The sequence below is a fragment of the Acomys minous genome, assembly GCF_964271855.1.
Source record: "Acomys minous genome assembly, chromosome: 12".
Lineage (NCBI taxonomy): Eukaryota > Metazoa > Chordata > Mammalia > Rodentia > Muridae > Acomys > Acomys minous.
Genome location: NC_140493.1, coordinates 85896421 through 85919479, shown reverse-complemented (window position 1 = coordinate 85919479; position 23059 = coordinate 85896421). Strand labels below are relative to the sequence as shown.

At 44.2% G+C, this 23059-nt stretch overlaps 1 protein-coding gene across 2 annotated transcripts in view; it reads right to left on the bottom strand.

The window, feature by feature from the left end:
* The window catches only part of CA10 (carbonic anhydrase 10), a 498736-nt gene that overhangs the window by 100481 nt on the left and 375196 nt on the right, over positions 1-23059 (bottom strand). For both annotated transcript variants that reach the window (XM_084803345.1, XM_084803346.1), the window contains one exon: positions 2194-2379. In XM_084803345.1, the coding sequence (XP_084659471.1) occupies positions 2194-2379 (186 nt within the window). The remainder of the gene's footprint in view (positions 1-2193; positions 2380-23059) is intronic.

The following is a 23059-nucleotide window of genomic DNA, read 5'->3' as shown; positions in this document are numbered from 1 at the left end:
TCCATTAAGGCTTTGAGATGTATTCAAAATGGCAGGTTGCTAATGTACGTGTTACAAATCACCTACTTAAATGTTGACTCAACAGAAGGAATGGTGTAAAGATTTTAGCCTAGCAACTATCTATATTTTTACCCACTCAGTTAAAGAGTGTTTCTACTTTGAAGTGGTGCTGTGGTAAGCACTGAAATATGAGGGAGAAAAAAAAAACCCCAGAAACAACGGCAATGATCAAGTCAGTCAACTGATAGAGTAAACTTTAAAACAACACATTATCATAAGGAAGAGTTTGTCTTTAAATATTCCCTACTTGAGACTGATGCCCCCAGTGCCTCTGAATTGTGAGCTTTTACCCCGTTTTGGTTATATTTCCTGCCATGCTCTAATTTAGGACCTGTAGCTCTGGAGAGGAGAGAGGTTTCAGTTACTTGGTTCCTTTTAGCAGACATCCTTAATCAATCCTAGCACGTCTCCCCCTACAGATGTAGGAGAAAATCTCATACTGCCTGCTGAAGCCCATTGTCTATGCAGCCATTACTAATAGATGACAGATAAAGTTCCGCATGAGATCTACGTGCAATGTCTCAAAAACACAGTGCCCTGACATGCCCGCAGGCCCTTTTCTCACGCTATCCCTCCTCCCCTGTTTTGTCTTTTCTTTTAAGTCTATCAGCCCAGTACTTCTTACATCTGGGATCCCACTAAAACTTTAAAATATCTTTGAGAGGTGTCTAAATTGAACCTTCGAAGGATCAAGCGATGTCCCAAGATAACATAGTGTGTATCAAAGCAGGGGCTACAAATTCGGGCCCTTTGACTCCAAAGCTGATGTTTTAAAATTACTCTTTTTAAGCTTCTCTCCACAGCCCAGTTCAAAGGGCACCTCCTCTGTGAAGTGTTTCCTGACCCCTTCAAGTAAAATGTGTCCCGTCTTTCTTTGCTGCTGCCAGGATCTTTGCCCATCTCCGTTTCAGCATGTCATTACATTTCAGTGATTTGAATATAGTCCCCTTTGAACCCCCTCCGGGGCAAGAACTCCTTTCTTCTTTTCCACATTTAAATCCTTATATCCCTAGTAACTAGTATGGTCCCTAAGCCAACCCTTAGTCAATGTGTTTTGAATGCACATTCAGATCTGGCTAAGGGCTTTCTTGTGGTCTATTGGATGGTATATGGCTTTAGTACATAAAAAAGAAATACCAGGGTTAACCAGGGCCTCAAAGAGCAAAATAAAAAGACCATATAAAATGCACACTTTAAAAATTTAAGGTCCTTTTGACATCAGTTATTGAGGACTCTTACTAGGAACCCAGTTAATGCCTTCTTATGAGATGAGGACCCCCTGATCCTTAAGACATAATTATCCATAAGTGTAAAGAGTGAACTAGGTCAAGTGCCACATCACAGATGGAATCTGGCTAAACCTTATCTCTTTCTCATCCGAAACTGTGTTAGTTGCATTGCTTCTATCTATTTTCTTGTCTGGACGTGACGGCGGCACACTCACCATCAACGGTGTGACACAGTGGAATTTCCAATAATGCAGAATTTGAGACAAACTCTTCCATTCCTTGACACTGATTTTTTCCAGTGCATTGCATGTTTAGTCAAGAAAGTCCCACTTTACCAGAAGGGAAGCTGTTCTGTCATATAGGGTGTAGAGGGGTAAAGGCAAGGAAGGAGACATAGAAAAGGTGAGGCCTTGAGGTTAAATGGTGCTGTAGGAGAGCAGTTCTCAACGTGTGGGTCTGCACCTCCCATGGGTCGTATATAGGACATCTCGCATATCAGACATCCTGCAAATCAGACACTTAGACTACGATTCATAACAGTAGCAAAATTACAGTTAGGAAGGAACAACACAAATATTTTTATGGCTGGGGGGGGGGTCACCATAACTGTAGTAAGAAGGGTCGCAGCATCGGGAAGGTTGAGAACCACTGCTCTACGACATGCCAGGGCGCGAGTCCCGAGAGACCCCATGCCAGTGTTTCAGATGGAAATCCTGTTCCGCTGTAGCCTCTCCTGGGAAACTGAAAGTCGGCACGCAAAAGACGCATGGAGAAAGGAGGCAAGGGGCCTTCTTTCCCAGATTCCAGGAGAGCCTTCCCCTCTTGTTATTTCACTTTTGATCAAAACAGGCATCGAATCCTACAAGTTGGCGCTCAACCTTAGCACGTTGGCAGAGTCACATACCTCCCCAGAGAAGGCCTGTCCGTTGAGGAGGTGCTCAGACCCCTGGCTGTCCTCACTGCCAAAGTGGAGCCGGATCTCCTCCAGGCGGTGGCTGTATGTCATGGGCCCGCCTGAAATGTTGACCAGGTGCTCCTTGTCCAGGCGGAGGGACACATGCCTTCCAGTGTTGTACATAGTCCCACTGACCTATAAGGCAATGGGTAGCGAGTCAGACAAGAGATTCCTCCCATTTCTCCCCAAACCCAGAGAAGCGCATGGTGGACCCACGCCATTACATCTTCTGATGATGACATCAGGCTAAATCCACAGGTGTGGAAGATAGAGCAAGGCAAAGGGCCTTTCCAGAAGGCTTTTCCTTTCACACTTGACCTCTAAGGTACTTCTGGTGAGACGTAAGTCCGCATTATTATTCAGGAGCTTGAAGGGAGAACTCAAGAGATTTTTCGCCAACTGTGACAACTACTTTGTACACTGCACCTTATAAAAATTAGCTTTTCCCTCTCATCATAGCCGTTTAGAAGGTAGAGATGGCATAAAAGCTAAATATCTCAAGTGTAAGAAACCACAGAAAATGATGAGCAGATCAGAGATAAGAACGGCCCAGTGGGCGACTGAGAAGTTTCAAGCACTCAGTCCAGCCGTTTGGGTCAGGTCCCTCTCCCGAGCCGGTAGCAGACATCACACAGAGACCTCAGGTCCTCACTCAGAGAACACGGTCTCAGGGCTAACCGGAAGGGAGTCACATGGGGTCCCCTGTTCTCACATTCAAAACGTATTTCTCCTTCCCAGTCCCATCTCACTTCAGCTCCTCCTCTTTTTCTTTCTCGGGACTCCATGCTCAGCTGCGGTTTCCAGGCGATGACCTCAGCCCAGCTCTACAAATGCCCCGGGTCATTGTTTTACCTGGGATTTCACCTGGAATTCTTCTTCCTTACTTGGGCTGGCTCTGGGCGCTTAAACAACCTTGGTGGGTTGCTTCTGGGTTATTGGATGCTGAATTACTCAGGTTTTCATCCTACTTACTCTGACCCGCTAGGTGCATTTTTTTTCTCAGCAACTCCGTAGAGACTTCATGCAACTTCCATCTGTCTGTCTGTCAGTCAGACACCAATCATTTATCTATCTACCATCTATCAATCTTCTATCATCTATTACTGTCTGTGTGTCTATTCATTTAGAGAGATTCAAGCTGGTCTCAAACTCCCTTGGGCCTTAAGTTTTCGGGCTTATAGCTACGCAGTACTGTGCCTGGCTTCAAGGAGTGTCTGGTTACCTCATTAGGTCTGGTCTTTGGATATTTGCCTGTAGCCTGCCCTTCAACCTTCCTGACCCTGGTCTTGTAAGTGGTCAGTTGGTTGAATGGTTCTTACATGGCTCACTGTGTCAGACAGTGGTACTCACCAGATACTCTGTTTTTGTTTTTTACTGTCAGGCAGGGTCCATGTGGGACAGACAGCCAAGGGGAAGAGAGAGTGGGAGAAAATGAGAGCAGGAACGTGCGAGTGCACAAACAGGTGCTGTAGATTCCTTTGCATCTCTGTACTGCAGCTCTTTCAGGACACCTGAACTGTGTTTCTCAGGTATGTTGCATCATATTGATGATTTTGTTTTTTGTTTTTTTCCCTTCTTAAGTTCACTGTTCCTTGTAACCATCCCTGTTCTCCAGCCTCAAGCATGTGTATCACCGTTACTAAGTTACTATGACAGAAAGAGACTGTGTCTGTCTTCTTTTAGGCTCTAGTTCAGGACTTTCTTTGTGTGTAATAATTTAAGGTCAGATGATGCTTCTATCATAAAATAAGATCTATTCCTTTCTGATTATCAAAAAAATTATATATGGAATTGTATATGATTCAGGAAACAGAAAAATTAAAGGAAAAAAAGAGATAGTCATAATTTCAAAATTAACCAGATAACACTAATATTTCGGTGTGCAACCTTTTCATACTCATAAATACATACTTTAGGAGATTGTTGTATGCATGTATGTATGTATATATATATGTATATATGTTGTTTTCACATATATAGATGATATCTGACTTACTAACATTATATTTTACTAACACAAATATTTACAGACCACAATTTGTTCCTCAATATCACTTTGAAATGGCTGCAAAATACTCTATAGTAAAAGTATCCAGTTTGTTGTGCAACCTTTACACTTCTTTCACCATATTACATATCCTGATGGCTGAAACAGTTCACTGATCCAGGAGGCTTTCCCTAGGCAAATTCTGAGAGCCTTTACTATGCATTGCAGCACACAGCCTCTCTGCGAGGTGGCTCCCACAGAGCAGAGCTGGAGGTCTGCAGTGCTGTTCACATGCCGGTCAGTACAGACCCCTGGAGCTTCGACTCCACACTAGAAAGGACAGCTTCCAGGAGTTCTTCTAGCTTGGTGACTTCTACCATTGAGAAGCCCCACATTTCAAGAAACCCATTCACCAGAATTATGTGTCTAAAAAATTGTTGTACAGTTGAGCAGCACTTCAAGCAAAGCCTGTTTCCCACACTTATCTGCACTCCCTCCCCCCGTCACCCCAGTGGTTCAAAACCGCATTGACACAAAGCAAGGGTAAGAATTGGAGTCTTTGTCGGGTGTGGTGGTGCATGCCTGTAATCCCAACACTCAGGGAGGCAGAGACAGGTGGATTTCTGTGAGTAAGAGGCCAGTCTGGTCTACAAAGTGAGTCTAGACAGCCAAGGTCACACGGAGAAACCCTGTCTCAAAAAAGAAAAAAAATTGGGCTTTTGGTGTCAAAAGATTCTCAATCCACTTCTTGTCAGCTATGTAAGATTGGAAAATATATTTACTATTATAAAGTTTCAGTACAGTAACCATACAATAAGCATAACACAAATTTCCTCATGGGAATGAGGGCTGGAAAACAAAACAAAACAAAACAAAACAAAATGCAAAACTATAAGCCATTTTCAAAACAAATAGTCAAGTGACGGATCTTGCTTCTAATTAGCAGTTTCTTTAAATGTAAAGGAATATTGCTTATATGAGGCGTTTAAAGCAGTACAAATTGTAGAGACAGCTAGTAGAATAGAGGTTGCAGAGGCATGGGTCAGGAAGGAAATGGAAGTTAGTGTTTAATGGACATGAAGTCTCAGTTTTGCAAGACACAGAGTTCTGGAGGCGGCTGGGGTGAAGGGTATGCAGTGGCATAAATGTACTTAATATTGTTGAACTTAAAATGGTTAAGATGTCAAAGTTTAAGTGACTCATATTTTATTCACAATAAAAATGAAAAATAATTCCTTTGTGAAGTCGTATTATTAAGTTTGCTTTGGTCAAGCGTTTTCATTCTTTTCCTTTCTCTCTTTTGGCCATTGTATGCCTGTCTCACTGGAGTGGAAGGATCCTCCCTCATCTCCCTCCCCCATCTCCCCCTCTTCCTCCCTCATCTCCCTCCCCCATCTCCCCCTCTTCCTCCCTCATCTCCCTCCCCCTATCTCCTCTTCCTCCTTCATCTCCCTCTTTCATCTCCTCCTCTTCCTCCCTCATCTGCCTCCCCATCTTCTCTTCTTCCTCCATCATCTCCCTCCCCATCTCCTCCTCTTCCTCTCTCATCTCCCTCCCCCATCTCTTCCTCTTCCTCCATCTCCCTCCCCATCTCCCCCTCTTCCTCCATCATCTCCCTCCCCCATCTCCTCTTTTCAGAACCAGATACGTCATAATGGGTCCTTGTGGTACATCACTCCACCTCTAAGTTTAGATGATCCACTTGCCTCTCACTTTGGACTTTTAATATGCTAGATATGGGGAACAGACAATACATTTTGAAGACTGAAATGTAAAAACAGAATGAGGAGAATAAAATATAAAGCTTTAAGTTACTTATTTTCTCCAGATCCTCTTCTATACACATGGTTGTATCTTTGTTGATTGATTGATTGATTCATTCATTCATTTTTACTTCCTCCTTCACTCAGCAATTCATCCATCCGTGTTCAGAAAGGGTTGTATATCACTGGCTGTGCTAGAGCTTGGGATACTATGAGGAGAATGCATGGTCTTTGCCTTCACAAAGCTCACCCTTCCTTATGCAAGCTCCCAGTGTGCAGGCAGCTGGGGGAATATATAACACAAACCATTATGTTGTTACAACTAGATGCAACGTCTCCTTATCTCTACCCTTTCCCTAGACAATGAAATAACATTAATTTGTATTAATCATAATAATATGCGTAGCCAGGGTATGGTTTGTTGCACTTTAATTTAAAAATAAAGGCTTGACAATGTTATGTATGATATCTGAATCTAACAGTACATCTGCATGGTAGTAATTAACACTGCACCAGTGTCATTTTATCTGTACTGCTAATTACTGTGTTTCCAATGAATGACTTTGGTGCACAGCATGTTGGGAAAAGCTTGTTTGTGCAGACCAGGAAACAGAGGTGAGCAGAGAAGTTAGAGTATTGGGGCATATCTAGGTTGCCTCTGGCTGCCCCACAGCTCTCTAGCTTTTGTCTGAATTCACTGCAACCTGAGGCAAGAGGTAGGTTGTGTGTGTGTGTGTGTGTGTGTGTGTGTGTGTGTGTGTGTGTTGCCCATTTTACAAATGAATGAATTCAGGGAGGTTGACAAGGATTCGGTCACTTGTCCAGAATCATCACACAGCTGGCAGGAGATGAACCAAGGTCCAGTTATCTTGATGTGAACGAAAGTAAATGTCACCACTTGTTTCAGGTGAGAGCTTGGTGTGGGGGCCATTACTTCTACACGCTGTAGATGAGGTCTCATGCAGTTTGTTTTCCAAGAACACGGAAGACTCAGATTGCATGCCAGGCATCTTAGGACAAAGGTGAGAGAGGAGAAGACCTTGTTTCCCTAACTACAGACATTTGTACTATTTTAAGACTAGTTGGAGCTACTTGTATTAAAGGAAGGCGGGACATAAATGCCTGTTGAGATAGTAATGCCCATAAATAACACCAATAACTTGAGGTCATATAAAATTAATGCTCTTTTGTAAACCAAAACCAAATAAGCAAACATAAAAAAGAAATTAAAATAGACAAGCAAAAATTCTGCACCTTCAAATCTGCCATGTTTTTTTTTTTTTTTTTAAAGCATTGGCTACCCCTGTAGAGCAAGCACAGTTCTGGTACAGTGGTTAATGATCTGCCAGACTTCTTGCTAGTGTGTTCATCTTCTAGCTCATTCTATGGAGAGCAGTGTATTAGAGGAATGAGTTTGGTCAGGGCCTTTTTAAAAGTAAGAGGAACATCGACTCTTTGAGAGTTGGCCACAACCTGCCACTAGCAGATGGCACCTTGGTGTGAATCCTTACTTGATGTCAGAACGGGTGCTAAATTCTGATCCCAGATTTCCTCTTTAAATCCTCACAATTTTATACCTTGACAAGCCCAGCACCACTCTTAGTATAGTACTCAGGCCTGGGCCATTTGCCTCTCTTTGGATGGGAAGATGTCAGTCTAAACCCATGTGTGGGATGGCAGCTTCTCACAGAGAAGACCTCCCTCTGTTCTGCTCTGCGATCCTTTCCTGTCCCGGGACAAACAGCAGGACTTGACCTAAGGTGTCTCTTGCTCTTCAACCCATTATTTTAACCACTGAGAATGAATAGTTGGTTACAAATTACTAGGAGATCACTTGGAAATGTAATATTACAGTGTTTTCTTCAAGAAGCAGGTTGGTAGTGGTAGGACCTTGACCTGGCTTGGAGTTTAGGATGTTTCGGATTTCTTATAGTGTTAGATAGTGTGAGCAGAAGTGACTTCTACACACACACACACACACACACACACACACACACACACACACACACACGCACACACACACAATTGTCAGGTGGCATACTAAGAGCCAGTGCCCTTGATCTCACTGAAGTTGAAGCTCTCAGATTGAGCTGGGCTGGTTGGTTGGTCAACTTACTTCATGGAGCCTACTTTTTCCATGCCCTCAGCACTGAGGTTATAGACTTGTGCCAGCACCTGAAGTTTGTTTGTTTGTTTTTCCTTTTTATGCACTATGGGGATCTGAACTCAGGTTCTCACACTCTTGTGCCGGGTTCTTAACTGACTGAACCATCTCCCCAACCTGGAGTGTATTATTTTTTAATGCAAAAAATTAATAAAAACATGCCAAAGATCCACTGGACACTGTGCTCACAGGGTTGGTGTTTATTGCAGAAAGCTAATCTTGAGTGAACATTACCCGTAGAACATCCAGAATATTCGGCAGTTACGTGTTTGTGGTCACACAAGGCTAATGTGAAGTTTATGCTCCATATCCTCACAGTTAGCCTGCCTAAAATACCCTGTAATAAACTGAAGAATATTTCTGATAGCATAAGTGGAAATGCAGGTCTAGAAACAGAGTCACTGGAATAAACATGATTCCTACTGTATGAAAGAAGAAGATGGCCATGAGACCTGTGCAGGAGATGCTTTGCTCTCTGCTGCTGCCTCTGCCTCTGCCTCTCACCTTTGAGACATGGTCTTGCTCTACAAGGCAGGTTGGCCTTGACTTCTCAATCTTCCTACCCCAGCCTCTCTAGGGCTGGGATGATAGGCATGTGGTGCCATGTCATGCTCATCTTCCTGTCGCTTTCTAGATTAGGAGAAGATGCACAGCCAGGCCAAGCAATCACTCAAGGGCACAAGGGAGGAAGCAAGAGGACCGCTATTCTCTTGCTACCATTCAAGAATCAAAAGTCTTCTAGGATCCCAGAAACAATGTTCAAAAGCACCAAAAAAAATAGAGACTACACTCGGCTTCTCAGTCAAGTCAGAAACATACTGCTGGATGTTAGCCTACGGATGTCAGAATTGTACTCCTGGATGTCAGTCTATAGACGTCAGGATTGCACTGCTGGAGATCATTAAGCTGAGCATCACAGAAAAGACAAACATCACATGCTCTCACTCATGTATGGAAACCCATAAGACAGCCTTGTAGAAATACAGAATGAAATGATGCACACTTGAGTGAGTAAAGGTATAGAAACAAGTTAAGCATATTTGGGGACAGGGGAGGTCACTGTGGGAATAGGATGGGGAGCTGGGTAGAAAAGGGGTTCAGGGAGATGAACTTTATGATGCATAATGTATGTCAAGTCACAGTAGCCTCTATTGCCTTGTGTGCTGGCTCCATGTCAAAAATGTAAAGATGAAGGAGACACACTTACCCACGGTCTCTGTGCTAGCTGTGGTCCATATCACTGTGAAATAAGTGAGCCAGGGGAAGAAGGATTCATTTTGGCTCATGGCTTCAGGGAGCTTCACAGCAGGGAGGGCATGCTGATGGCCACAGCCATGGTCACTTAGGGCAGAGCATCTGTTCTTGTGGTAGCCAACCAGTAAGCAGAGAAAGAGGGATGGAACCCAGGGTGAGTGTGACATTGGATGGCTGGTCCCTGTGACCTGTCTCCACTAGTCAGGCCCATCTCCTAAAGGCTCCACAGCCTTTGACCTGGAGTCACAGGCTCGGGAATGAGTGTTCAGAAAGGAGCCTACGAAGGGCCCTGCAGATTCAAACTGCATTGATGTTTTTATTTATTTACCTTTCTGTGTGGGTCTGGCACATGGGATGTGCTCACTGGCCACACGGGAGTGTGGCTTTACTCAGCAGATTGTACTTTTGCGGTTGCCTGAAAGCACACACGACTGTAGACGCACTATAAACGTGGAGGATAAACACGGCATCCTCAGCAGCAGCAGTGGCTGGCACGGTCCAGCATCGTTCTTGAAACCATCACACCTATTATCTCATCTAATGCTTCTGCTGACCTCGTGAGGGAGGTTGACTTCTCTCCTGTCCTTAGCTGGAGGGCTTTAAGGAGGCTAAAAGACTGCATTTAACATTTCTCCATGAGAAACCACAAGAGGCAGAACTGTCCTCCAGGATTTTGAGATGGTTTACAGCTTTTTCAGCTAACTGGCAATAAGTCGGTAGGGAGAGAGTTGTAGGTTATATGTGGCTTCTGAGGTTAGGAGCCAACTCAAATGAAACGTGACAGTGATGCAGTTATGACAGAAAGTGTTTAATTTGCCTAGGCCTGGGATGGACACGTGTGTGTGTATGTGTGTGTGTGTGTGTGTGTGTGTGTGTGTGTGTGTGTGTGTGTGTTGTTTTTAGATCTAAGTAAACAGGAAAATTGAGAGATGGGTAGTATATGCCCAATGTAGGTTTAAGAAACAAATGTTTGATCCCATAATTAGGAAGACCACTTGGTGCCAAGAAGGGTTAGCGAAGGGTGGCCAGCTGCCTGTCATAAATTAGGTATCTTTTCTTTGCAACTCAGCTTTCTTATTATGCATCTTTGACTGCTCTGCTGAGGTGTGTAATAGTTCTCTGCAATGTAATTAGTGAGCGGAAGAGATTTAGCCTGGTTTCCTGCATAGCCCTCCCCTGGTATGCCAAGGGTATGATTTGTGAAGGCTGAAAGCAAGTTGCTGGGGTGGGACTGTGGGGGGAGGGGGCGCATTGTTCAAGGAAGAATGGTGTGGAAAAATCAACTCAAGTTCAATCATTGACAACACTGCAGCATAGTGAATGCACAGGTGGGCAAAGCGAGGGTCAAATAGAGCCTAAAGTTAAAAGGAATTCAGAAACAATCAAACTCGACAAAACATAAAAAAACTAAACAGGTCGAAGTTAGGAGTAACCCTCACTGACTGCTCATTGATTGGAGGGGACTCTACCTCATGAGATTTCGCTAATTTCATTTTTTTTTTATCAGCATACAAAGACTTAGGCTACATAATGGCACTTCTCAAACAAACTTTATTTATTTTCATATTTTCTCTTCCCCCCTCTTTCCTCCCTTACCCCTTCTTCCTCACTTGGGCTCCCTTCCCTCCCCCGTAGCCATCTTTACACTTTTAGGTTATATATGATCTGATGTTCTACACACATTTCCGGACACCTCTTTTCCTTTCTTGTGATCTCCTACCTATTTCCGTGGTCTACACCTCCACTCATACCTTTTCGGTATAAACTAATGCAGCCATTATGGTTATTCAAAGTGCTAAAACCAGAACCACTATATGACCCAGCTATACCACTTAGGCACATAACCCAAAAGACCATGTCCTACCATGGAGACACCTGCACATCCATGTTTATTGCCTCATTGCTCATAACAAGAGTGAGACCAGCCTAGGTGTCCAACCACAGAAGAATGGAAAGTAAAAACATTGTATCTATACACAGCAAACTTTCAGTCAGCTACAAAGAAGCAAAAATCTAGCCAGGCAGTGGTGCACGCCTTTAATCCAAGCACTTGAGAGGTAGAGGCAGTCAGATCTCTGAATTTGTGGCCAGCCTGATTTACAGAGAGAGTTCCAGGATATCCAGGCCACATAGAGAAACCCTGTTTCTAAAAACCAAAACCAAAACAAACAAACAAACAACAACAACAACAAAAACCTGATACCCTTTTTTATTATTTTGTTTCTCTTTTTCCTCATTTTAAAATTTCATTTTAATTTTTTAAAAAGTCATTTTTTCGAGAATTTTTGTACATGAATAATCTATCTGTATCACTTCTGCCCTTCCTTCTCCCTTAAATTTGTTTAATCTCTCCCCCATCTCTCCCAAGTTCATGATCTCCTCATCTTTAATTATTATTGTCACATACACACACACACACACACACACACACACACACACACACACACACACACCCTACTGAGTTCATTTAGTATTGCTCGTATATACATGTGCCCAGGGCTGACCACTCGGAATGGACAACCTACGTGCAAGTGTGGAGGAAATGGATTCCCACTCTCAGCAGCCCTTGACATCCTGTGTCTCATCTAGGTATAAGCCATTGTGGAGCCCTGTGTTGGCATGGTAACTGGAGTGGCCACTATAGTGCTTGTGTTCAGGTAAATCATTTCTGGTGATGCATACTGACTGAGTTTAAAGTATGTACATAGTACTGGCGTGCTTAGTGCATGTACATAGCACTGGAGTGCTTAGTGCATGTATGCAATAATAGAGTGCTATGTGTAAAAACCATAATCTATAGAAAAATAGAAACCAATTACCCTTACACTTTCAGATGCTACTTACATGACATGCGCATCTAGGCATCACATGGTAACATTACATTTTAAATTATGTATGGGTTTTAATTAGGAGTGGAAGGTGCTGGACATGGAGTAGATAAAGGCTGTGGAGCTTTGGGAGTGGGCAAGATGTTGCCCATCACTCTTAACCCTGCAGGGAAGACAGAGAGGGGACCCTTCCCTAGCACTGCTCAGCTTACTATTTCTCCTTTTCATCTGAGCCAGCCTGTGCTGGGCCTGTGTAAAGACTGGGAATATTAAAATCAGCTCTTGACAAAGAGATGAAACAATCATATATGATGCCTACTCTTATATCAGTTCTACTGTAAAAAAAAATAACTAGACCCAGTTTATGGCACTATTGACTCTTCAAATAAGGGATCATTTCCTCACAAACTCCAGGGACGCGAAGCTGTGCCATCCCAGACCTAGACTGTATCTGATGCTAATGACAGGATGAATAAAGAACATGTGTGTAAGACAATGTGCGGGCTAAGCGAAGAGGGAGTTTCCTATCCTCCATGGCCCTCGAGGGCACCATGAGGTGGTGCCTAGCATTATACTGAACATTGTCTTGAACACAAAGTTATTGGTACCTCAGCCCTGCCCAAACCTTGAGCATAAAGGGAGACCTCCTAGGTATCTAGAATGACTTTTTTCATTACAATTCTGGTATATGAGTTCCCAAATGGGAGGCCTATGCACTACTTTCCAATTATCACATTGAGAGCCTGCAGGGTTCTTGCCAAGTCACTCACAGCTGGCTGTCTGGATTTAATTTTCTGAGTCCCTAGGGATTGGCTTGAGTCCTCTGTGGATGAGGGGAGCAACTGGAACTAAGATGGAGCCATTTGGTTGACAACAGATTGCTTCTAATACCTCTGTCCCATTAGCTCAAATCGGATTTAAGTTGAACACACACATTTTGTAGTATTGGTATGAATTTTAAGAAAGATTTTAACATACGAACCACATCAATTCAATATATATATGTATATATATATATATATATATATATATATATATATATATAACCTTTTCTATACCTATTACATGTATTGCAGAGCTTATATTTAATATCATTTTTATTCTTTTTTTATGCTTAGCACCAGAACAGTACTAGGTTCCTGTTTATTAAATAAAAAGTGAGCAGATTTAGTTTTGAACTTCATCTGGGTACCTGTTCCAAGTTCACTCTTCACCTTGGCCAGTAGACACGAAGTGGGACAAGGATGTCTGGTGGTTTCTTTCACAACTCCTTTCTTGAGGAATTCTGGGTCAAGTCAAACAGCTATTCAGTGCTCGGGCATGGGGACATAGCAGTATAGGGAAATTTCTGCTATTCTTCTCTCTATGCCTGAAGGGACTGCTTTAATAATTATAAAAAAATATCCTGCCAAAGCTCCTTCTAGATGTGTGTAGAGGACTGTATACACTGATGCTTTGTGAGGGCCAATAGCTTTCTCCAAGCTGAAAATCCAAGGTTAGGTCACTTTAATTAACACGTCGAAACTTGCCTTAGAACAGTTAATTCTAAGTGTAATGCCATTTAATTCAATCCCTGATTCACTGGGGCTTCAGGCAAATAATTCCCTATCTCCAGTTATTTGATCTCCTAAGAGGAAAATACCTCTTAAACGGAGCCTGTGGAGTACAGTGACACTGGCACTGGTGGAGTGTGCAGGCTGCCTTCTTAGCATCCCCCCCCCACCATGTGGGCATTATCAGCCCCACTGCTCAGATATTAGAATCCTTGATGCCCTGGGTCCCCCCTCCCCCTAGAGGGGGAGAATGCAGAAACAGAAAATGTGTGGGACAGAATTAGATGATGGCAGGTCCCACTGCTTATTCATCATTTCATTGTATGCAAGTTAATTATTTGACGTTTATCTCTTACGGTGTTGTGGTTTAGATATGAAATATTTCTCCAGTAGGCTCATGTGTTGCGGTTCGGTCCCTATTTGCTGGTCTTAATAATCAAGATGTGATTGGATCCCAAGGCTCTGACCCAAACAATAGATCCACTCCTTGACACACGCATGAAGTGGTAGCCTTATGGGTGGTAGTCCCTACTTGGAGGAAGTGGATCCCTGGGGAGGATTTACCTTGTATTCTCTCTCTCTCTCTCTCTCTCTCTCTCTCTCTCTCTCTCTCTCTCTCTCTCTTTCTCTCTCTCTGTCTCACTCTCTCTTCTTCTTTTTCTCCTCCTCCTCCTTCTCCTCCTCTCCTCCTCCTCCCTCTCCAAACCAGCTACTATGAGGTGAGCAGTGTTGCCCTATATACCCTCTGACTATGCTGGTCTGTCTTACTATAGACTCAGAAACCATGGAGCCGGTTAATCTTGACTGAGACCTTTGGAACCATGGGCCGCATAGAATCTTTCCTACTTCAAACTGTCTCTCTCAGGGATTTGTCTGTGATGCCAAGCTTGACTGACATATAACATGTTTCGGGACCTGTGGACTCTTGCTCACTGTGAGCTGCTGGGCTCAATGCAGTACTCAAGTGGCTGACAGACAATGTACACATGTGAGACAGGCATGTATGTAACAGAAGGGAGTGGTGGGGACTTGGGTGTGACTGGGGAGCATTGTGTTTCATCTTTTAGGTGTCCCTGAGACACAGGATACTTGGAGATGTCTGGAAACAGAGGCGGAAGGGGCCCGAGAACACGAGGATCAGGGATGGATGACACGCATTCTACTGAGTATCCTTTTGTATTTTAATTTTTAAAGTAAACAAAGGAGATCTTGCATCTGATGGCTCAACATGGACTAGAGTACACAGCCCTGTTCAACAGAGAAACTGCCAATAGAAACAGGAGGTGGTTACAAACTGCAGCTTCAAGTTTTTTTCTGGGCCTACATTAACAAAACAACAAAACAGTGAAATTCACATTAGGAATGTATTTCATCTAACCCAATATATCCAAAGTATTATTTCAACATATAATCAATACAAAATGGCTAATTAGATGCTTTGCACTCTTCCTCTCTGTCTTGGAAGTTTTGGAAGCTCAATGTATCTTTTATACTTCAAAGCACATCTTAACTGGGACTCTCCACATTGGGTGGTGGACTCACACAGCCCGCCCACCCCATCTGAGGGTTCTGAATCTGAGAGATTCAACCAACCAATCTAACTGATTATTTTTGAAAAGAAGAATTGCTGTGCAGTAGTAAACAAGCACAGACATTTTTCATGTCAACATTTCACCAGTATTGCAAACACTGACCTAGCATTTCATTGTATTAGATGTTTTATGTAATATGGAGATGACTTAAAGTATTATGGGATGCACATAGATTATGTGAAAATACTGAATTTTTTGATATTAGGTATTTGAATGTTTATGAGTTTTGTGTCTGAGAGTATTCTTCAAGTGACTGTCCCTTGGCTACTGGCAGATGGGTACACTCTATAGCTACAGAAGATTAGTAGCCAGCCTACTGAAGAGGATAGCTTGGCTCATCTTCCTTTCAAATCTGCTCTCTTTATGAAGTGGGCCAGTGGGTTAGCTGCTGAGGTTACCAAACTCCAAGGTGACTTAAGCAGTCTAGATAGAACTTGAGACTATGGTGTCATCAGTTTATATCTGTTTCACACCCAAGGGATGACAACCTTTAATATGCCAAGCTTTTTTCATTTTTTTGAGTGTGATTCACATCATAACTTTTATGGGGGTACACAGGCATGGGCCTTACATAACTTATACAAATTATGAACCTCTTAATACTCCTGTTAAGAAGCTGGTTGGATGTGAAAACCATTATAGCAGCTTAAAAGATCAATCACATAAAAGTGGGAAACCTTTTGTTCACAGGTGTATTTACTGGGCTATCATAAAGGAATTCCCAGAAGCCTTCATGCATCTGCTTCCTCCTCCCCAAAGGATCGCGCAGGCGCTGTTCCCATCTTGAAGGTCAGGCATTTATTCTACATTCACCAAAGCTATTAGTCTTTTTCAGTTAATGACTGTACAGCTGATATTTCCCTCCACTCTCCAGCTTTCCCATCCTTCGTATTGTTCACAGCCTTTGCAAGTTAATGAACAGCCCCCGTGCTCTGCAAGAAAGGGTCAGAGTCTTAAGCAGATAGAGAAATATCACCCATCACCCAACAGTGCTCCATTCTGATGCACCGGCGATGAGACTCATGTCTGTTGCTAGGAACTACTGCAGCCTTGTGTTTGTGTGTAGTCATGCTCATTTCTGTGGGTGTATGTGTGTGTGTGTGTGTGTGTGTCAGGGTGCATTGCAGGTGCGTAGAGGGCCCCAGAGTTGACACTGGGTGTCATCCTCAATCTCTTTACACCTTATTTATTAAGGCAGGGCCTCTAGGTAAAGCTGAAGTTCGTTAACTCCAGCTGTTCTGTCTAGCCAGCTTGCCCTTGGGACTTCCTGAAGCCATGTCGGCTGGGATTGTAGATACGTGCCACACCTGCTCAGCTTACACAACTGTTAGGCATACCAGTCCCCTAAGGTTTAGGATCATCTTGGAAGAGGGGACAGAAATAGTGTAAGGGCCAGAGTTCAAGGAAGACCAGAGCAAAGCAGTGTCTTCTGGCTATGACCACTGCTCTCATGAATGAACAGCAACTGTGGCTGGCCGCAGAAGAACAGAACCAAGTCATCCCAGTGTGCACGCCAGCTCAGGAGAAGGGCCCACAAGCCCCTTTTGTAGTGAAGGAGCTATAGACAGTTGATGGCTTCTGGGAAATAAAAAGTCAGTTTTCTTCAAGGGTTTGACCCTGGTAAGTTGGCCATGCTCCAGCAGACGGCCTCAAACCCAGACGCATGTGGGCAGCACAGTCAGGATTCCAATGAGCTTAAAAAATAAGAGAACACAAAGTTGGGGGATTAGGGAAGTAAATAGTGGACCTAGGAGGAGTTGGAGGGAGAGTGGGAGCTGTATATGATTAAAATATGTTGTACAAAATTCTCAAAGAATTAACAAAAGTGCTATGTTAGCAAATTTTTTAAGTTTGTTTTTTTTTTTTTTTAATGGGATACAGAACTAAACAGAGAATTCTCAACAGAGGAACCATGAATGGCCGAGAAGCACTTAAAGAAATGCTCATTAGGGAAATGCAAATAAAAATGCCTGAGATTCCATCTTACACCCCTCAGAATGGCTAAGATAAAAACCTCAAGCGACAGATCACGGAGGTGAGGATGTGGAGCAAGGGGAACACTCCTCCATTGATGGTGGGGGTGCAAACTTGTACAACCACTTTGGAAATCAATTTGATGCTTTCTCAAAAAATTGGCAATAGATCTACCTCAGAACCCAGCTATTCCACTCCTGGGCATATACCTGAAAGATGTTCCATCATACCACAAGGACACTTGCTCAACTATGTTCGTATCAGCTTGATAGCCAGAAACTGGAAACAATCCAGATGTCCCTCAACTGAAGAACAGATAAAAAAGATGTGGTACACTTATACAAGGGAGTATTACTCAGCCATGAAAAATGATGACATCATGAAATTTGCAGGATGTTACTATAAAAGATCACCCTGAGTGAGGTAACTCAGACCCAGAAAAACAAACGTAGTATGCACTCACTTATAAGTGGATATAGTCATAAAGTATAGGATAACCATGTTACAAACCACAGACCCACAAAAGCTAAGTAACAAGGAGGGCCCAGTGCGGGGGGGGGGGGGCACACTTGAATCTCACCAAGAAGGGAAAATAGATTAGACATGGGGGTGGGTGGAGGGAGGGAACTGGGTAGCAATGGTAACAGGAGGGATGAGGGAAGCACAGAAGGAGAGAGCACTAGGAGAGACAATTAGATTTGGGGGGAGGGTCGTCTCTGGGATGAGCTAGACACCTAGGACAATGGGAGCTCCCAGGAATATATGAAGGTGACCCTAGCTAAGACTCCTAACAGTGGGAGAGGAAGCCTGAAGAGGCCATCTCCTGTAACCAGGCAAGACTTCCAATGGGGGGATTGGGACACCAAACCAGCCACAAAAACCTCAGACCCACATTTTTTTTCCCTGCCTACAAGATGTGCAGAGGTAAATGACGGAGCAGAATTTGAGGAAAGGGCCCATCAATGACATCATGAGACGGAGCCCACCCCTGCCTGATACTTGGGGAATCCTGTGGAAGAGGGGAGGAAGGATTGAAGGACCCAGAGGGGTCAACAACACCACAAGAAAACTACAGAATCAACTAACCTGGGCCCATAGTGGCTCACAGAGACTGAACCACAACCAGAGAGCATGCATGGGATGGGCCTAGGCCCTCTGCACTCATGCAACAGTTGTGCAGCTTGGTCTTCCTGTGGTACTCCTAAAGCACGGACAGGGCCTATCTCTGACTACACTGCTTTCCTTTGGATCCCTTTCTCCTAACTGAGCTGCCTCGCCTGGCCTCAGTAGAAGATGTTCCCTAGTCTTAGTGCAACTTGACATGCCAAGCCTCAGTGATACCCACGGGAGGCCTCCCTTTTCTGAGGAGAAGGGGAGGAAGGGTGCATGGGGGTGGGTGGGTGAGAGATAAGGTAAGTAGGAGGGACCGGGAGGAGAGGGGGGAGGGGAAGCTGCGACTGGGATGCAAAGTAAATAAATAACTTAATTAATAAAAAAAAAGTGAAAAGCTAAATCGTATTTTGTAGGTACTGGGATTGAGTGTTGGGTTCCATGCATGCCATCCGACCTCTCTGTTACTGACCTATATCCCGCAGGCTTCTGCTTGAGTTCTTTCATGTGAGATTGGACTCTACTCTTCATGTTTGCATACACAGCAAGATCTGTGTTCAGCTCCCTAGCCCTGATAGCTAGGAATCGCATGTGTCCTCTCTAGAAGCAAGCAACCGAGCAAATCCCACTTTCTGATGAGAACGCACATCTAGAGATGGTGCCCCTGCTGGTTCAACCTGCTAAGTCCCCCCTCTAGAGCTCTCCATGCCTGCTACTGTGCGTGCATTAGCAATTCTTTTCTTGCCTTGACCCTAGGAAGCAGGCTTTTTCATTATTATCATCTGAAGAAACCGAGGCTCAGGAAGGGTGCATAGGTCACAGAGGGATAAGAGAATGAGAGAGAGAGAGAGAGAGAGAGAGAGAGAGAGAGAGAGAGAGAGAGAGAGAGAGATATGCATACTCCGGGCTGCTGGGTTGGCTTTAAGGAGAGGTCCCTCTGTCCAGGGAAGCTGTGGTTATTTCCTAGAGAAAAAGCATTGAAGCCAGGCCTTGGAAACGGGTAGGATGTGGGCATCTTGAGGCATCTAGAATAGGGAAGGCCCATGCCTAGAGTAGGAAATGAAACACCGTCAAACAGAGCTGCAGCAATGACTTCTCAGTGTTTCTGGAGTACAGGGGCAAAAGCTGCCCCGCGGTGGCTGCACGGGTTCTCCATGACAGCGGATAAGGGACATCTGCCGCACAACAGACTGTTGGTAATTCACACAGGTCATCTTACTTTCCCCACCCACACATGACAGGGATCTAGGGTCCCCTTCTCTGTATTACTAATAGAGAAAACTGGGAACTGGGCGCGCCTAGGTTGCGCAGCTACTGCAGAAAAAGATGGAGGACTTGAGTGCGCATCTGCCCGACTCTTTCTACTGCAGTATGAGATAAGCCACATTAACAAAGGATGCCCCGCCTAGGAAGCAATCCCTGCTGGCGTGCTCTGCCCTACTACACTGATTCTCCACATCCGTTGCTATGTTAGAGAAGATTTCCACATTGTGCCGCCAATGCCCACTCCATCGCTGCTAACCCTTTCTCCTTCTCCCCCAGCCTTTGGCTAATAGCAATAAAATCTAAAAGTCAACAACCAAGTAAAACTGGCGACAATGATTAAGGAGCTGACGACAGGAGCTGGAATTTCACCTTCAGGGTGAGCAGACACACATCGCAATAACCAGTCTTTCAGAGATACATGGCTCTGCTTTGTGCAACTGATATTTCATATCATGGCTTCAAAGCGGTGGCTGTGGCAGCCAATTTGTGTCTAGCAGAACACAATGCCTGTTGAGGAGAGGTGGTGCAGTGTGCACAGTGGTATTTTCCCCCCCTTTTTTCTTGAGACCACAACCTGGGTATCCATCCAACAGGGGAAAGCAAATGGTGCCCCTTTCCTTCACCCATGACAGAAGTATTGAGTGGCCATGAAATTATTTGTACAATTGATCCTGCTGGTACCAGGAGAGCGTGCTCGCTGGTGGAGTTAGAGCCAGTTAAAGACAGGCCTCTGCTCTTGTTTCTTAGAAGCAGAAAATAGCTGTGAACTGAGAAGGCCAAGGTGAAACTACCCAGCCCATTTCCACACGCCCGCAAAGCATCCTTTCAGAGGAACGCGTGGACTTCTCCGCAGCGAGGGGATCTCACGGTGTGTGCCTGTGTTGCACACCCACTCCACGTTCCTTTAATTCATCAGTGAGCTTGAAATGCTTATTGCAACACGTGGATTTACTAGTTCCCTCCAGCTGATCTCTCTCTCTGTCTCTCCCTCTGTCTCTCTGTCTCTGTCCCTCTCTGTCTCTCTCTGTCTCTCTGTCTGTCTGTCTGTCTGTCTGTCTCTCTCTCTGTCTCTGTCTGTCTGTCTCGGTCTCTCTGTCTCTCTCTGTCTCTCTGTCTCTGTCTCTCTGTCTCTCTCTGTCTGTTTCTCTCTGTCTCTCCCTCTGTCTCCCTCTCCCTCCCCCCTTCTCTCTCTCTCTCACACACACAGAGGGATCCTCCCTTCTTTTGTATTTGAAAAAAAATTTTTAAAGGCCCTACCTCTTTGAGCCTTCTGTGCCTGCCCCTCCCTCTCTGTTTTCATGGCCTTTCTCTGACTGTGCCCTCACCTTATACAACCCTTAGCTCCTTGTCCTTCCACAACTGGCATCTTAGTTTCTCAAACCTCAGACGCTGTCTATAGTAAAATGCAGCACAACTTAACATCCCATATTGCAAAGAGAAGGAATGCAATAATAATAATAATAATAATAATAATAATAATAATAATAATAATAATAATAATAATAATAATAATAATAAACCAACGACGTACCATCCTTTATAGAAAAGCATCTCACAGAGATGCAAGAAGGTGCATCCTAAAAGCAACGTTCTCATCTCAGTGAAACAGCATCTTAGTGAAATGCCTGCAGTTGTCTTTCAGCACCCCACTTCTGTAGTAGCACAACAGGTCTTGACCAGCAGGCTCCGAGTGGTACCTCCTTTCCTCTATGTAGGCCTCACTGCTTATCCTTCAGGTCCATCTCATAGGCTGGGTGACAAGGCTCTCCTGTGTTGCCATTGCACTCTGAACCTACTCATGTGTCACAGCATGGTTTAGAACCACTTTCATGAATGTTTGTCCCTGAAGGTACCACGGAGAATTGGTGAGCATGGTGCCTATATCTATCCTCACTATCTGACATGGGAAGTCCTCACTGAGGGATTGCTGAACTAGCTATTGGCTGTGTTAGACATGTAGGTTCTAGGCACAGCCACTAGAGGGCAGTGTGGAATCATCCCAGTCAAAAAATGGCTACTCCCCAAGAATCTAGGTTGCAGAGGTAGAAGAAAGCTGGCCTCCTGTGGGCAAACTGGCTGAGAGCCTGGATCCTGTATCGCTCCAAGGGCACAGTGCCATTCTGCAGAATCTACTTTGAGGATGCTCCTTGCGTCTCCTGTCCCTTGCCAGCCTGCCCAGTAGGTGCTTTCGGGAAGCTGTCTCAGCGCGTTCCTTAATAAGAGTCAGAAGCTCTTTCCTGGTCCCCACCCGAGGCAGAAGAGGATGGAGGCCACAGACAGGGAAAAGAAACATCTCCTTAGCATCCTCGTGCTTACTCTAACAAACATAGGCATATTTGAAGGGCCTGCAGTATAATTGCTCCACTTGGAAGAACAACAGGTAACAGCATCAATATTTGATTTTTAAAAGGTTGTGTGAACAATTTTAAATATTAAAGATGAAGGCAAAGACTTAGATCATCTTTTCATCTTCACAGTTGAAGCATTTTAAGAGGAAAACGGTGCTAATGAGCGCTGTAAGCCTGTGTGCCCATCAAATAGCATTTAGTTGCAAGAAAACACAATCATTCCAGTGTGTGTGTGTGTGTGTGTGTGTGTGTGTGTGTGTGTGTGCGCGCGTGCCCACACATAAGACGAGAAAGCAGCATCTATAATAGAGAAGTTTTCTGTTCATTATTTCTGTAATGAGAGGAAAAGAAGGCAATAGCTGGAGTAACTTTCTCCCATCTCATCGTGGGCTCTTGGGTTCTCTCAGTGACTGGTCTGGGATAAGCTCTGAGAAGCCTCACAAATTAACTATCCAACTTCCTGGCTAATGAGCCCAATACGTCAATTTCTGTGATCAAAATGATGAAATTCGATAAAGCACAGTTCACTTTGTAAGGAAATATACTCTTAATAGGGAGAACTTGAGGGTCATGGTCCTCCTGAGATAATTATGGGCCAGTGGAATTAGAGGCGTGGAGATGCACTTACTGTCTAGGGATGCCTCGTGGGGTTTGTGTGGCAGATATTGTCTTTCAGGGACAATAAATTCCTTCATTATATTTCCATTACTGCATTAATGCAGCAATGTCCGATTTACTTGTAACCGAGGCGCCTGGATTCTGGAAGCTTGGCATTTAAGGCTAATGAGAGCTTATGAGAGCTTGCAAGAAAGGCAGCATCCTCTCTCTCTCTCTCTCTCTCTCTCTTTTTCTCTGTGTAGTTTGGAGGTGTGGGGTGTGGGGGTGTTTGGCTTTGATACAATCAGGCTAGCCAGAACATCAGGAACTCGGAAGGGCAGCAGGGTATGTCAAGCAAGCTTAGGTGGCTCTGGTCATA